Raw genomic sequence first — 16,786 nt, forward strand, 5'->3', positions numbered from 1 at the left:
GGTGTTATTATTTGAGCTTCTTTGCTCCTCTTAGGGATTAACTTTGCTTGTAGGATGTAATAGCCTGAATTCAATTAATAGTTTACCCGGTTAAATTATTCTTTTTGAAAATAGAAAATTATTATGTACAATAACTTGAATTCCATTGCTTTTGATTAAATGTTACTAAGTGCAATAACCTGCAGTACACTGGTATTGATTATTCTGTGTGAAGTGTTTCTATTTTTTTTTGGGGGGGGGAAGTGTAACTTGTTAATTATATTTTTTTTTCTCCCCGGGGAGGGTATTTTAAGTTATCCAAAGTTTTATCTGATATGTTTACCTGATTGTAATAGAAATAATAGTTGATATTATAAAAGCTAAAGATAAAGGTAATATTACTCTGTAGGAGTATGCATTTGTAGAAATCAATATCAGTTCAGCCTTGAATATAATTTGTTTACGAAGTTAATTATACATAGTGTAATCATCAAAATATGACAGTCCTGATTGAATATAATTTGCTTTCAAATTAATGGATAAAGTAATTGTTGAAGAATTTAATAAATTGGCTCACTTATCTAGATCAGTCAATGTTATTTTTTTGTGTGTGTGCTCATGATTATCACCAGTCTACTTCTCAAATTGATTTCAGGGTTAATCCGAAAACACAACGCAATGTTCAGATTTTATTGATACTAGTATATTACTGTTGTTAGAAAATTTTAAGTGTTATGGTCAACGAGTAGGAAACCTTTTACCTACTTTACTCCCTAACTACTTAACAGTTAACAAATAGAATAATGAGAGATTGAATTTTTCCCGTAAAATGTCATTTAATGATATTCTTTTGCGATTTAATAATGCTTTAATTTATAATTTCATTATATCTGCTTTACCTAAATAATTTTTTTACAAATAATTCATAAGTTTTCATTCGAAAGTTTCAGTCTTCTGTTACGTGCATACGGATTCGTAATGATTTCAATGCGCACAGAACCGATGAAAGCTTGATGAAATTTCTTTTCCGAAAACACTTCATAGTTGTGGAACTTTCCACACAAAAACATTTATACAGCATCACTTATACTCTCTTCTCAGTATGAAAGAGCACAATAAGTAGTTACCACTTCAAACTACTAAGAACGTTCAACACAAGGCAATTCAAGAAGCATCAAAAAGCGAAACCTCGCAAGATGATCTCTTAATACTATGAACTTCCGAGATAAAACTGAAAACTGATGCTCTCTTTTTTGATGTCATGTATAGTTTTCTTCCATTCCCCAGAGATATTTCCAATAGATTTTATTTCTCGAAATGCAGTCCACAGTGACAGTTACACAGGAATAGAACCAGTTGTAATTAATTACACAGGGATAAGAGGAAAATGTGGTCAAATAGTGGCCAAGCATTAGGACTTTTGGAAACTTTTCGTCAAATTTGGCGACAATATTAGTCACTGAAACCATCGCATCGCCAGCTTAGTGCTATCTGGCCAATTTTGCAAGCTATCCATTTACTTAATGTTAAATGGATTTAATTTGCCGACAATGTTTCGCGTTGTAACGCCTTTCATGTAAGAGATCTACAATTTACATACAATGTCACTAAACTTATTAATGTGTACGTAAAATTTGTAACAATACGTTACTAATAATCTATGAAGTTTAATTGTCTCATAAGGATTATTTTAATTGTATTAACAGTTAGATTTTGAGCTAAAGTTCCTTTCCTGTCAAATTCTTAACTTCAACTTACTACTTCCGGCCAGAACGTAGTTTTGGAATTTGCTGAATATTTAATGAAAAGAAGCGGTATTTAAACCACGAAGTTACTTACCGAGACAGAGAGAGAAACAAAGTTTCTGAACTACGCGCGTCTGCTTTTTTGGCCGCTCTCTCTCTCAAAGCTGTTATACGCTCGGCCGTACTCAGACCCTTGCTAAGCTTCGTAGTAGAATAGGTTAAGGGGCCAACTCTCATTGTACCTTGACAGCTTTGGCTTAGTTAATCTTAGTTTTAGTTTAATTCTTAGTCTTTTAAGTTCAAGTCCAAAGTGCGGACTTTATTTGTTCACTCCCAGGCGGAGTTTTGTGAAATCTTATAGAAATAATAAAGGGTTATTTACCCTTCTCTCTTGTTGTTTCCTGTCTTCGAACTCTAGCGATTCTTTGCTTATCAGTTCCTAGGTTCCTCACTTCCAACATTAACTTAGAATTTCAAGTGAGGGACCTTACAATTGGCGCCCGAAAAGAATTCTAAACGGACCATGTCGTTAGAGTCCGGGAAGTTTACGTTGACCCCCTCCGACCTTTCAGGTCCCTACAACATTCACGAATCCAGTAGAAGGGTTTGGATTCCTCGTGGAAACGCTGCATGCAGCCATGAAACCCACAGCCACTTTCGATGGCAAGGGCTCAGTCCTGACATTTTTGGAGCAACTAGACCTACATTTTACTTTACACCCTGTGAATCAGCTACAAAAAGTGATCATCGCTACGACAGCCTTAAAAGGTCAAGCCCTTAGCTGGCAGAAGAGTATAGGAAAGTTCTTGTTGGGGGACTCAGGATCTGAATTATATAACTGGGAAAATTTCAAATCTGCATTAATAAAAGCATTTTCAGTGGTTAAAGATCGTGCGAAGCTTGAATCAGAATTGTATAGTAAATACCAAGGCGGTTTTGAGGATTTGACAGAGTTCATTTTAAGAAAGGTACATATTTTTAATCTATTATACGGGAAAAAGCCCGATAAAGAAATTATCGAACTAATTCTACCGCGTCTTCTACCGTCAGCGCAAGATTTTCTCGAAGTGCGTAATCCGCAAACGTTGGAAATTCTGTTCCAGCTTGCAATGAAATTTCAAAGTAGAAGAAACGCAGGGAAAGCGCGTGCAAGTCCGTTTGGCCAGTACTCAAGAACTACTCCCCAAAAGAAACCACAAGTTCAGTACAAGGCATATCGGCAGACGGGAAAAAGTGAAAAGTTTAATAGCAAGAGCGCAGATAAATCTAAGGGCGGTGGATATAAAATTCAGCGAAAAGAGGCGGCAGAAAATCAGACTTTAAACGCAAACCGGTGATCGAGAAGGGGCAACGGTCACCGAGTAGGACAGAAGACCTCTCAGAAATTTGTGTAAATACAGTGGTAGTACAAAATCTTGCTATGCCGGAGATACAGATTTTGGTAAATAATGTACCAACCACTGCACTTCTGGACACAGGGGCACAATGTTCATTCCTATCGGAAATTTTTTTCAAAAAACATTTTCGTCGTTGCAGACTGTTTAAGGCCACGGGACCGAAAGTAATTGCCGCCCAAGGCAAACAGTGCGCATGTTTGGGGAAAACCGCACTGCATGTTCAGATTAAAAACGAGGTCCTAAAAATTAATTTTTTAGTCGTGAAAAATTTACTCACATCAATAATATTGGGGATCGATTTTTTACGCGCATCCGGCGCAAATCTTAATTTTCAGAATTCTACGTTTCAGGTGCACATGGACCCGGTACAAGAAGGTGAAGTTTCCATGCCGGAATTGAATCTAGAAGATTTGAAGTTAGAAGAGGAAAAGAAGATTGAAGAATTGGTAAGAAAATTTAATTCTTTGTTTAACGAAAAACCTGGGTTTTGTCAGGTAGTTAGTCATTCCATATACACAGGGAATGCCCCTCCAGTCCGGTCAAAACCTTACCGATACGATAAAGTAAAAGAAGAAATTTTGGACACCCATATAAAAACTATGTTAAAGAATAAAATAATTGTACCAAGCACGAGCCCTTACGCAAGTCCGGTGGTCCTTTGTAGAAAAAAGAGCGGGCTACCGCCTGAACACCCGGACGCGTATAGGTTTGCAGTTGATGATTATCGTAAGTTAAACAGTATAACAAAATATCCCACATATCCCCTACCAATAATTGATGAAATCATCAGAAACATTCGCTCGACTAAATTCATGACAACCCTAGACCTCCCGTCGGGTTACTTTCAAATAGCCGTGAAGCCGGAAGATGTCCAGAAGACCGCGTTTATAACAAAGTCAGGCGTCTATGCCTTTTTAAGAATGCCCTTTGGTTTGAGCGGAGCGCCAGCTACGTTCCAAAAAGCTATGGACATAGTCTTAAAGCCAGTTTTAGGTAAAAGCACAGTAATTTATCTTGACGATATCATAGTTACCAGCGAAACATTAGAGGAACATTTGAAACATTTGGAAGAAGTTTTTTCTTTACTTAACGAGGCCGGTTTCAAAATAAGTGCAAGAAAATGCAAGTTTGCGGCGAAGGAATTACGATAGCTCGGGTACAAAATCTCTAAGGGAATAGAGACTGATGATTCAAAAATTAAGTCAATTAAAAGTTATCCTCCCCCAAATACGGTTAAGAAATTGTCTTCATTTTTGGGCTTATGTTCCTATTATAGAATGTTTATAAAAGACTTCGCGAAAATAGTTGAGCCTCTTCTAGTGCTAAAAAGAAAGAAAAGTAGATTTTCTTGGACAGCCGAAGCGAACACCGCGTTTGAACAACTAAAGAATGCCCTAATCAATGCCCCGGTCCTTAAATTCCCAGAAGGCGAGCAAGGTCTAGAAATTTCAGCGGATGCATCCGATTATGCAGTTGGAGCGGTGCTCTCCCAAAATGAGCAACCTATAGCTTTCTTTTCGAAAACCATGAATGCTACGCAAAGGAACTATTCCGCTACTGAGCGAGAAACGCTGGCTGTATTATTAGCAGTCCAGAAGTTTCGGGTCTACTTCGGAAGTTCATCGATAACGGTCTACTCAGATCATGCGGCAGTGGGTCGCTTGTATTCAGGAAAAAATTTATCGCCTCGCTTGATACATTGGACTTTAAAATTACAAGAGTTCAACTTAATTATAAAACATACTCCGGGAAAGGAAAACTTGGTAGCCGATGCCCTTTCGCGAATAAAAATTGATGAAGAGGGAAACACTATCAAGTGTGCCATGCTCACCTCAAGAGTTATTGAGTCCCGTGAAACAATAATCGAAGAATTAAAAAAGGACCCAGAGTTTAAAGACATCTACGCATACTTGGAAGACCCTGAAAAATTTGAACATATAGATTTAACAGCTATCCGCAGTAGGGCACAGCATTATGAAATAATCGACAAATTGTTATTTTACACAAAAGTAACTAATGAAAATCCGGAATACCGACCAGCAATCCCAGCGAGTCTACGTTTAAGTATCTTAGAGGAGTTACACGATCTACCTTCTGCAGCACATTTCGGAATACGAAAAACACTAAAGAGGGTACGCGAAGCGGTTTATTTTCCACAGTTACAGAAAGTTGTTACGGCGTATGTTAAGTCGTGCCATATGTGCCAATTAATAAACGATGTTAATTACAGCCTGGCCGGGTATTTAAAAAACATAAAGACCACTTTTCCAAACGAAATAGTTGGAATAGATTTGCTAGGACCCTACCCTAGGACAAAAATAAATAAAAACAGATATCTTTTAACAATCGTTGACCATTTTTCAAAATGGGTAGAAATAGTCCCTCTTAAACGAGCTTCAGCTAAAATAGTAGCAGATTCTTTCTTAAATAAATATATATTAAAATACGAGGCCCCACTAAAAGTAATATCAGATAACGGAAAACAGTTTGTTAGTAGTATATTTAAAAATTTGTGCACAGGACTTGGCATACGCCATCTAAAAATGGTACCATATAGGCCGCAGTCGAATATAGCGGAACGCGTAAATAAGAATATTGTAAAAATTATCAGGGGATATGTAAAAAACTTTCATGACCGCTGGGTGAGCTGTGTCAATGAGTTAAGTTTTGCCTTGAGAACCGCAAAGCACGATACTACGCAGAAACCCCCGAGGAGTTATTTTTAGGAAGAAAAATCATAACGCCGTTGGATAAGCTATTCTTTGTACAACAGCGACAAGAAGAATTTAAGTTAAAAGACGTTCAAAAATTTATTGACGAAGCTATTAAAAGTTCTGATATAGCAAGACAAAAACAAAAGATTTATTATGATAGAAATCGAAGGGAATTGGAATATACAGTGGGACAAAAAGTGCTGAAGTTGAAATATTCGTTATCGTCAGCACCAGAAAACAGAGTGGCGAAGTTTGAGCCCAGGTTTGAAGGGCCGTACGTGGTGGAAAGAATAAGAGAAGCCACGTTTTATTTAAAGGCCGAAAATGGCCAACAACTGGTGGCAAATATCGATCAGTTAAAACCTTATTACAGCCGCACTGACTTTAAAATATTGCAGGATTTATTACAGGATTCTGGAAGTAAGGAGAGAAGCCCGCCAGCTCAGGAGTACAGCTCGAGTCCCCCAACGCAAAAAAGAAAGCAGAGCCAACGAAATTCGACCAGGGAAACCCATACCACTAAGGCTACAAGCGCACAAAAAAGGAGGAAATTAGCACCGACAGATCAACGAGCCAGAACCCAGGATGCTGCAAAAACTCAAGTGCCATCGACCACACGAGGGAGGTCTGCTGACAAGGTTCCAGGAAAGGAGAAAATTCAACGACGAATTAAAAGTAGACGTAAACCACAGTTTCCAGCATCAACAACTACAAGGCAGACCCAAGGAGGACCAGCGTGGAGACCGAAAAGCCAGAAAAGGCCTGTAGACACAACCGTGCCGGAGCAACAAGTTAGAAGGGCCAAGAGAAGTTTCAAAGACCCTGAAGGACGGAGAACCCCACCGGAGTCAAAAAAAAAATTGGCATTCCAGAATCCACAACCTGCCCGGAAGAGTCCCCTATATAAAGGACAGAAAAGGAAAGCACTGGAACTGAATGGAGCGGAACATCGAACATCGAGAAGAAGAGTGGAGGTTATCAGGTTTTCTACATTTGATCAATTCTGTAAAGACAGGATGCAGGAGTACAGAAAAAGATAAGTGAAAATTTCTTTGCTAATTTTTCTTTGAAGTTCAAATTATATCATATTGTTATAAGTTGCTAAATCTGTTTAGAAAACTTAAATCGCAGATAGCGATATTTTGTAAATGTTCGTAAGCATAGATTTTTATGTTAGTAATTTAGCGAGAAGCTACTAGCGTTAAATACTTTTTGTTGAGAACTCGCAAGTTGCGAGAAGTAAATTCTGAATAAGTTTAGTCGGAAGACTATTGGAATGCTATAATATGTTAACGTAAAGTTAAGATTTCGTGTAAATTTTGATAAAGTGTAATTAAGCAACTATGACTGTTGATGTAAAATGAATTCAAAAGTGATGTGTAAATATTTAAATGTTTATGTTCATGTATAAATGTTTGATCTTTGTGTTGAAATATCGTAAAGATTAAAAGGACATAGAAAATAAATTTTTATTTCTGTGTATGGGAGTTAGGAAGAATGTAATATTGATATATATGTGTTTAATGTTAGGCTCTCCAGTTAACACGTTTAAAAGTAAAATATAAGCTTTTGCTTACTACAGTAGGAAACAGTTTTCGTGTAGGGAGTCTTGGCAGGTCTAGTATGTCAAATTTATCAAAGTTAGGTGTTGTGTAGCGGTAGTTTGTTCGCGGTAACACAACATAGAATACCCTAAGTACATTTCAGTACATTTGCTGGAGAGCATGGGTGAAATAAATCTGTAGATGAATGAAAGTGCATAAGGGCCAAATAATGAATTAAAATCGTAAAGCTAGGATTTAAAGTAAAGTTTTGTAAAAATGCATTACTAATGACATTTCCTTCCAGATATGGAAGGATCAAGACCTGAAATAAGTCTAGCTGAATAAAGAGTATGTAGGAAGAAGATTTATGTCAAGATATAATGTCCAGAAAGAATGTATTGTAAATTTTTATTTTTCCTGAAGGATCAAGACCTGAAATAAGTCTAGCTGAATAAAGAGTATGTAGGAAGAAGATTTATGTCAAGATATAATGTCCAGAAAGAATGTATTGTACATTTTTATTTTTCCTAGCTGTAGTCTACAACATGCTTTTAGAATTGTTGTAAAGTTGGCCCTAAAAACGAAACTTTAAAGTCATTTAGTTAATGTAAAAGTTGGAAGAGTGTAGTTAATGTAAGTTTTCAGACTTTAAAGTCTTAAACAAGGTCGTTTTGAAACCTTATTTTTCGAGTATTTAAAGTCTGGTCGGAAGCTATGTAAGGATTATTTTAATTTTATTAACAGTTAAATTTTAAGTTAAAGTTCCTTTCCTGTCAAATTCTTAACTTCAACTTACTACTTCCGGCCAGAACGTAGTTTTGGAATTTGCTGAATGTTTAATGAGAAGGAGCGGTATTTAAACCACGAAGTTACTTACTGAGACAGAGATAGAATCAGAGTTTCTGAACTACGCGCGTCTGCCTTTTTGGCCGCTCTCTCTCTCAAAGCTGTTATACGCTCGGCCGTACTTAGACCCTTGCTAAGCTTCGTAGTAGAATAGGTTAAGGGGCCAACTCTTATTGTACCTTGATAGCTTTGGCTATACTTAGTTAATCTTAGTTTTAGTTTAATTCTTAGTATTTTAATTTCAAGTCCAAAGTGCGGACTTTATTTGTTCACTCCCAGGCGGAGTTTTGTGAAATCTTATAGAAATAATAAAGGGTTATTTACCCTTCTCTCTTGTTGTTTCCTGTCTTCGAACTCTAGAGATTATTCGCTTATCAGTTCCTAGGTTCCTCACTTCCAACATTAACTTAGAATTTCAAGTGAGGGACCTTACACTCAGAATCATAATCTGGTAATAGTACAAAAAATTCATTAGAACCCAAATATTTTTTCATTTCTGATTAATGCAAATAATATTACACGTTGACTAAGTACTAATACCGAAACCTGCCAGAATTTTTCTGGAGCATGAATGCAATAAGATTCCGTGAAAGAGATATGCATTCTGAAAATATTAATATTGATCAATATTTTACACAATAATCTACGAAAGAAATACTCGTCACTAAATCTCTTAGTATCACTATCTCTTTTTTTTTAATTTTATTATTTTTTTAAACGAGATTTTACTTTTAGTAACATGCAAACATTTCAGTTTTCAGTTTTGCATGGCTCCTGAGTATGATTTTCGATTTTAATATCAAATATCTCAATTGGTTTTTGTTGTACGGGAGTCACATGTTTTGGGTTTTATTTTTTATATCGAGTACAAAATATTCCTATATAAAAATATGGGGGCCGAATTAACCTATAAGAAGATGTTTTCTTAATTTTTACAATATTGATTTCTTTAGATTTAAAAATGCTAAAACACGAAATTTTGAGGCATTTAAAACATTTTTGTGATAGGAAGTATATATTTACGACCAAAGGTTCCGAAAACAAAGGTTGAATAAAGACTTTTGTAGGCACCAATGTATATAAAATAAACAAAAGTAAATAAATTGTAAATTTTAATTTCCTTGCGAATACATACACAAAGAAAAACAATTTAATATTTATTTTTTAGGCGATTAACGTATGTTTCGGAAGAAAACTGCTTTCCGGCTGTGCAGAAAATTTTTGTTTGTGATTTGCTTTTTATGATGTCACTATCTGCAGTTCTAAGGATGTTGTTAAGGAACTCAACTGAACTACACAGTAGGCCCCGCTTAATAATGTGATGACATTTTGTCTACCACTATTTTGATAACATTAAACGAAGAGAAAAATTGTCCTTCAAAATAACAGTGAAATTCAACTAATTTAATTTAAAAATATCGGAAAGATATAGATAAGTATTTTCGCAGTTTTTAAGTAGGAAACTGCAAATGTTAGTTTATGAACTGTTCATAATGTCTTTAATGCAGAAGTTTATTCATGAACTGCCCATAACGTGTCTGAAATTATTTGACCAATGCTCTTAGTTTTAATATTCGGAGGGCAGACTTCACTGGAGGAGAACATGCCAGTGTAAAATTTTAAGCTAAGCGAAAAAGCAAATTTAGTTTATCGTGGATATTTTCAAGTAAAAAAATACTGCAGAAATTTCATTGCTTCTGAAGAAGTTAAAGCTCGTATCTGATCGTGATCAAATTCGATAGGGTTGTTCAAAGTCTACGTCAAGCTAAGGCAGATCTTTCTCCTGATTTTAAATGATTGACTGAAATCGAAACCAAGCTGTTTGGTAACATTACCCGTCACATGGCGATATATCTATAGAGGCGATATATCTATATATCTATATATCTATAGGTCAAATAGAGGATAAAAATTGCTCAATTTTTATCCTCTATTTTGACCTTATTTGGCAAATTTATTTTTTTATTTGGAGACTTTACTTCAGTTTAGAAAATTAATTCTATAATACTTTAATCATATTAAACAACTTGTTGATTCCAACAAGCGATGTATTTTCCACAGTTTCGTACAGAAAAGTGTAGGCCTTTGACAATTCGATAATAATAATCCAAATTATAACATGAACCGCGATCACATTAAGCGGTGCCTGATATGCATAAAATCTTTGATTTATTCCTGTATAATTTACTAGCAACAGAGGTATAACGCAGTAAAAATGAATCATAAATTCTGCAGAAAGCTTCAACGAAATGTTAAATCACGCAAAAAAGTGTAAAGAAAGAACAACATGATTTATGTTTTATAGCATTCCCTTTTTAATGTCGGCACAACTCATTTGTACGTGAAATATACAGAGATGCATTACATTCATGTCATTTTTGACGTACTTCACAATGGATATGCCTACTTTATTTTCCAGGTCAAGAGAAAAGGTGAGTCTTATAAGATTTTCAACCAACAAAACATCTTTAACATCTGTCTCGTCATAAATGATTTGCTAAGTATGTTAACACGCCTTTTTCCTCAAACTCGTAATTCAATTTCCGTGATTTCTTGTTTATAGTTAAAATTCGAAAGAAAAAATTTTGTGGCATTGTATAAACAAAGAATTCGTATCTATATGTTATCGGCGATGTACGAAAGCGGACATTCTATAGAATACCTAGGCATTTTATAGAATGCCAAAAACTGGCCAGCAATGTAGGAAACGATTAACATTTCATAAATAGCCTAGGCATTCCATATAGAATTCCAAATGACAAACAGGCAAAGTATGAAACACATCTCCGATTTATTTCGAAGATTCATAAATTTAATACATTCATACGTAATCCATATATTTAATATTTTCATTTCGTTTTCCATATATTTTCATGCACTGTTTTCTTTAACAAGAAAGGCATACATTTTATATTGTACAAATTTAATTTTACATTACGTTATTTTGAATAAAAATTTTTGAATCGCATTCTTTCATTATTTTTTGAAAATAACATTTTTTTTTCAAAAAATAATGAAAGAATGCGATTTATGAATGCTTTCATTTTAAGAATATTAAAGAATGCTTTCATTATTTTTTGAAAATAGCATAATTTTTTTTGTTATTTTTGAGGACTGCACATCTTTTAAATAATGGCCTTATAGTGACCTTTTTTCATACTTTGCCTAAATAGCATTTGTCATTTAGAATGCCTGGGTTTTATATGCAATGTCTAAGGAAAATATAATTAATCCTTGTAAGGATTATGTTAACTTTATTAATAGTTAAGTTTAAGTTCCTTTCCTGTCCAATTCTTAACTTCAGCTTACTGCTTCCGGCCAGAACGTAGTTTTGGAATCATTCTGAATACTTAATGAGGAGGAGCGGTATTTAAACCGCGAAGTCTACTCAGAGTTTCTGATTTACGCGCGTCTGCCTTTTGGCTACTCTCTGTCTCAAGCTGTTATTACACTCGGCCGTACTCAGGCCCTTGATAAGCTTAGAGTCGAATAGAGTTAAGGGGCCAACTCGTTTAGAATCTTGATAGCTTCGGCTATATTTCTTTAGTTAGTTTTAGTTTAATTTTTAGTCTCTTTAAGTTCAAGCCCAAGTGTCGGCTTTGATTGTACACTCCACGACGGAGTTTTGTTAAATCTTATTGGAATAATAAAGGGTTAGTTACCCTTCCATTTTGTTGTTTCTTGTTACACGAACTTAAGCGATTATTCGCTAACTAGTTCTTAAGACTCGTCACTTTCTACAGTAACTGAGAAATACACTAGTGAGAATCTTACATGCTTATAATTCGTACTTTGCCTAAAAAATGCCAAGGAGTCTTTAAAATGCCGAGTTTTATATATTACCGGGTACATTCCTCGAAAATAATGAACGGGTTCTCCTGCCGATTTAAATTGCAAAAACAAATTTACACATTCTCCTTCAAAAGGTGTATTTGTACATTTATAAAACCGCAAAATGAAATTTTCTCTGCGTTTAGGCGCAGTTTTTTTTTTTTTTTTAAAATCCTTGACTATTTATTGCGTTTCCTTCTTAATATGCAAGTCAGAGATTCAATATTTAACAAACGTAAAACTTTGTTTAAAAAAAAACTTGATATTTGCTAATATACAAATAATAAAAATTCTGGTATATCCTTCTTCTCCCTCTTAAGCCCAATAAAAGATGCTTTTATTTGTTAACTCAAAAGGGCGATTAGTCTCGAAACACGATTTCGCGTTGCTTCACTTTCCATTTGACAAAATGCAATCCGACAAAAAATAACCTGATTGATTTAAATAAAAATGCATTTAATTCATGATATGTCTAAAAACATCGAATATTTTTTGTAAAATGATGGTATATATTTTCATTTTTCAAATGTAAGGAATCGGGCAACCAGTCTATCTGGTAGTATCCAGTGCTGTCGTCCATAAAAATGAACTGTCCAGCTGCACCTTTGAAAAAGCAAATGAAGTTCTTTAAGATTTCTTCCCTATATCTCACAGAATCCAGAGTCTCTGTCAAAGACATGCAGGTTTTATGGGCGTCAAATATAATGCTTCCCCAAACTATCAAACATCCGCTGCCAAGTTAGTCCCTTTTCGGGATGTTGAAGAATAGGTACCGAGTCCTTGATTCTCTTTCGAGGAGATACATCGATCAATGATTAGGGTTAATAGGGATTCCTCTTTGAAGAGAATGGTAACCCACTGATGCTTCCTCCAACTTCGGTGTACCCTTTACAAAGTTGAACGGGCTTTCTTATCTTCAAATGAAAGTAACGCAAACAGTAGGTGTTCTTTGTTAAAAAAAAAAACATGTCGAATAATGTTTATTGGAGGTACTGAGGCAAGGCGTAACTTTCATAAATTTGCAGACCAATTTCAAAGTTTTAAACATGGTTAATATGAATATGATTTATATGGTAACGAGCTTAATATGAACTCCTGGAATGAATTAAACATACTTAACATGAACTCTTGATATACAAGATTCATCGCTAATGTGGTTTAATTTACATTGATCAAACTGAGACAGATTTAAAATTTCTCTCTAAAGAACAAGAGCCATATGTTGGGGAAAAAAAACGAAACATACAAATCCTGTGTTGCACGACACTGTTGGTCAGTGAATCGCATTCTCCATTTCTCTGCAACTAAAAAGAAGCGACATCGTGATGGAAATGATACAAGTTCTTAGTCCCTGTGGCAATGATTCGTACTTTTGACGCAAAGATCTCCTCAGCTCATGGAGGGTTCTGCATGTTGCAACTGCCTTCTCAAGAGTATTCCAAAAATATTCTGGGTTTAGGCTGGAGATCTGGCTGACCAATGCGGTTAAAGGAGACCATATTTCTTATTAGCTTTCCTTTGTTATTCGATCTTGCAGTTTACTTTATAGACTTTTCTGCGTCGATAAGCCTTATGAGCATGCATGTGTATCACATCTGCTACAGTGGCGTAGCTAGGGCTTTTGCCGCCCGAGGCATTTGCCGCTTGGAGTGGTCCCTGAATTTGACCCTCCTCTTGATATACAAATAAATAACTAAAAAATTGTCAGAATGACTTACAGGAAACTAAATTTAAACTCTGTTTTATTTTTGAATAAAAATGTAATTTCAGTATTTTAAAATTATATTACCATTTTGCTTGTTTTTTGTTCTCAAATTCGTCGACGAGATGTCTATTTGACTGCTCCACTTCCTATAATGTAGCCAGTATAGAAATATTTCTTAAATGCAGAATAAATTTTATATTTTTATAACACTTTCTAAATAATTTTTATTTAGAAAACTCTTCTCACAATCGGCAGCGCTTATAGCGGTTGTGAGGAAGGTTGCAATAGTATTACAGTATTTGGAACTTTGTTCTGGAGATTATATTTTAGAATAACCTCGAAAAATTCAAGAAAACAGCCCTTCCAAGTTCTTCTTTCGTTTTTTCTAGCAATAACGGAAATAAAACTCTTGAAATATTTCTTCTTTAATGAGGAATTCTCCGAATATAGCTGTAATCATAATTTAGTCAATATTCGTTAATTTTCATTCAAAGGTTTTGACGAAATAAAAAAGGTATAACAAGGGAATGTAGCTGTTGAAATCTCGTGGTGATTTCTTCGAATATTGTACCTCGAGCAGAAACTGCTTTTTTCCTTCATTTTAATTCGATATGCAATTCAGATCTTATTCTTTACGTGCCTGGACGATTCACATGACTAACCGCTATTTCACGCGAAAAATGCCGCCCCAAAAAATGTTTCCCTGGTCCGGCTCTCTCTGCCTGCGCTACTCATCTGTTATATGGTGCATTTTTTTTTTTTTTTTTTTTTTTTTCTCTCTTGGTATTATATCAACCTATGTTCATATTGTATTTCTGTCGGTCAGTTCGGAAGATAATCAACCAAATGTTAAAAGTTTGTTAATCTTTGAATCAAAATTATCTTTACTGACAGAATGCATTTGTATTCCCTTAATAGCATTTTAATTTTGTAACAGTACAACGATAATATATCCTTTCGTTATGATTTTATGAAATAGCCACTTAACATCACTTTCATTTTAAAGGCGTCAAATGAAAGTGTTTGATAAACAAAATATGAATAAATTTGATAATTTTTGATAATAAAAATAAATTTCGTTTTCAGCTGTAGAATCACTATATTATGCGATTTCCGGAAAGAGTGCAACATAAAAGTTACACTTTATAACATCGGTGCTCTTAAAGTTTAGCTTAATAAGTACTCATAAAACATTTGAGAGTTTAGGATTCTTCGAGTTCTTGAATAGATGACATTTGGAGAAACATCTTGATGAAAGTAGATTTATTTCGGTGATGCGACACATGACATCAAATGTAATAATAGTATTTCATGCTTTAATACGCTGTGTATCAGTGGAACACTGAGCATTGAAATCAAGATACATGAATTCGAAGGAAAAAAAATACTGGCATCTTATCGCTTTCCAAAATTAGGATTGGTTTGGTTTATTTGATTATGGCAAAACACACAAGGGTCATCTGCCTGAGGAACGGGATGTCTTCATGGAGGACTTTCTGACTGAAATTGGCTCGTATCTGCTTTACTTAGGGTAAACTAAGAAAACCACTTATACAGTCAGCTCGTTCAGCAGGATTCGTACCCAGATCGAACTACTAGTGCTTAGCGCCTTTACCACTCAGCCGCAAGTAGGTCTTTTCAAAACTAACAGTAAGAGGCTTGTGGATACCAAATGATGGAAATACAAGCAACCTTCCATTTTATTTTTTTGACAGGTCTGGTTTTGTTTTGTTTATTTGATTACGTCAAGGCACGCGAGGACTATCTGCCTAAGAGGAGGGATGCCTTCGCACAGCGCTTTCCGAGACAAACTGGGTCGTATCCACGTTACACGTGGAAAAATACACCAAAACTCCCATGCAACTCGAAAGAAAAACGAAAATGCGAAATCCACGAAACCACCCATGCCCATTCTTCTGGAATCGAACGCGGGTCGAAATATCAGTGTTCAGCTACTTTCTCGCTCGGCCGCTGGTGAACCGAATTTTCTGACAGATGTATGAGGACGCCCAGCCGTTGCAATAGTTAGTGACGCTGTCATACTGATGACCTGAGGTTCAAATCCCGGAAAAGACATCGAAGTTTTAAGCGTATAAATTCTGTGCGGCAGGGGGTACTCAAAATACATGGCAAGCCGAATGCCCTCTCGAAAATTTGGTAGTACGGGAAGTGGGATGGGAAATCCTCGCCCCCCGAAGTATTCTCCATCAAAATTGAGTGAAAACTTAACAGTCATAATACTTAGGTTCAGGAATACCTCGGATCAGGAGAAAGCATTTCGCTGTTGTTGGATTCCTGCGTGCTATATCTATCTCAGTATATGGAGTTAAGCGACTTTCGAATAATTCTTTGTTTCTAAATTTACATCAGTGGTAGGAGGTATTGAACCACACAAGATAAGCAATTATTATATTAAGTAACAGTCCAGGATCCACGGAGGGAGTGGAACTCAGAAAAAGAAACTCAAACAGATAATGATGCATAGTAAAGACCGACGGATACAGATGATTTGCTGAACTATGCTACTACCAGCCAGATTAGGTAGAAGAAAAATTGTGGAGTTGCAGGAGGTATTTATAGTGCGACAAGCGTTTGTCAACCAGAGAAAAGAAATGCCAGTAATACATAACATGTAGTTCACACACACACACACACACACACACAAAAAAAAAAAAAAAAAAAAAAAAAAAAGACCATAAGTAGCAGACAGCCATAAGTAAAACAAACGTATAGAGCAAACCACATTACATAGCTACATATAAGGACATACGTGTACATATATAAGGACATATCTGTGTGTGTGTATATATATATATACTTTTACAGCATTAATTACGTCAAACATAGGATACAACAGAACACATGAAAGAGGCAGTGTTACATGACTATTTATAACTACGTGTACAGGGTGTTCTCGAATTCGACCAATATATTCAGAGGGGTGATAGTAGGCATCAAGAGGATGAAAATCGCCATAGAACATGGGGTCGCAAACCACGTTTAGTCTGTGAAAGTCGCAAAAATA

At 35.5% G+C, this 16,786-nt stretch overlaps 1 protein-coding gene across 1 annotated transcript; it reads left to right on the forward strand.

Annotated features, from left to right (window-relative positions):
* The first annotated feature begins 1,668 nt into the window (after positions 1–1,668).
* LOC146997591 (uncharacterized) lies at positions 1,669–8,548 on the forward strand. Its single transcript, XM_085815131.1, has 2 exons — positions 1,669–3,567; positions 6,246–8,548. Exons 1-2 carry the CDS (start codon positions 3,145–3,147, stop codon positions 6,873–6,875), a joined length of 1,053 nt encoding a protein of 350 aa, XP_085671257.1. The 5' UTR covers positions 1,669–3,144; the 3' UTR covers positions 6,876–8,548.
* Positions 8,549–16,786: the final 8,238 nt, after the last annotated feature.

This window comes from Stegodyphus dumicola, chromosome 4 (assembly GCF_044657685.1).
Source record: "Stegodyphus dumicola isolate Sdum_Otavi_A_Nest chromosome 4, ASM4465768v1".
NCBI classification, from domain to species: Eukaryota; Metazoa; Arthropoda; class Arachnida; order Araneae; family Eresidae; genus Stegodyphus; species Stegodyphus dumicola.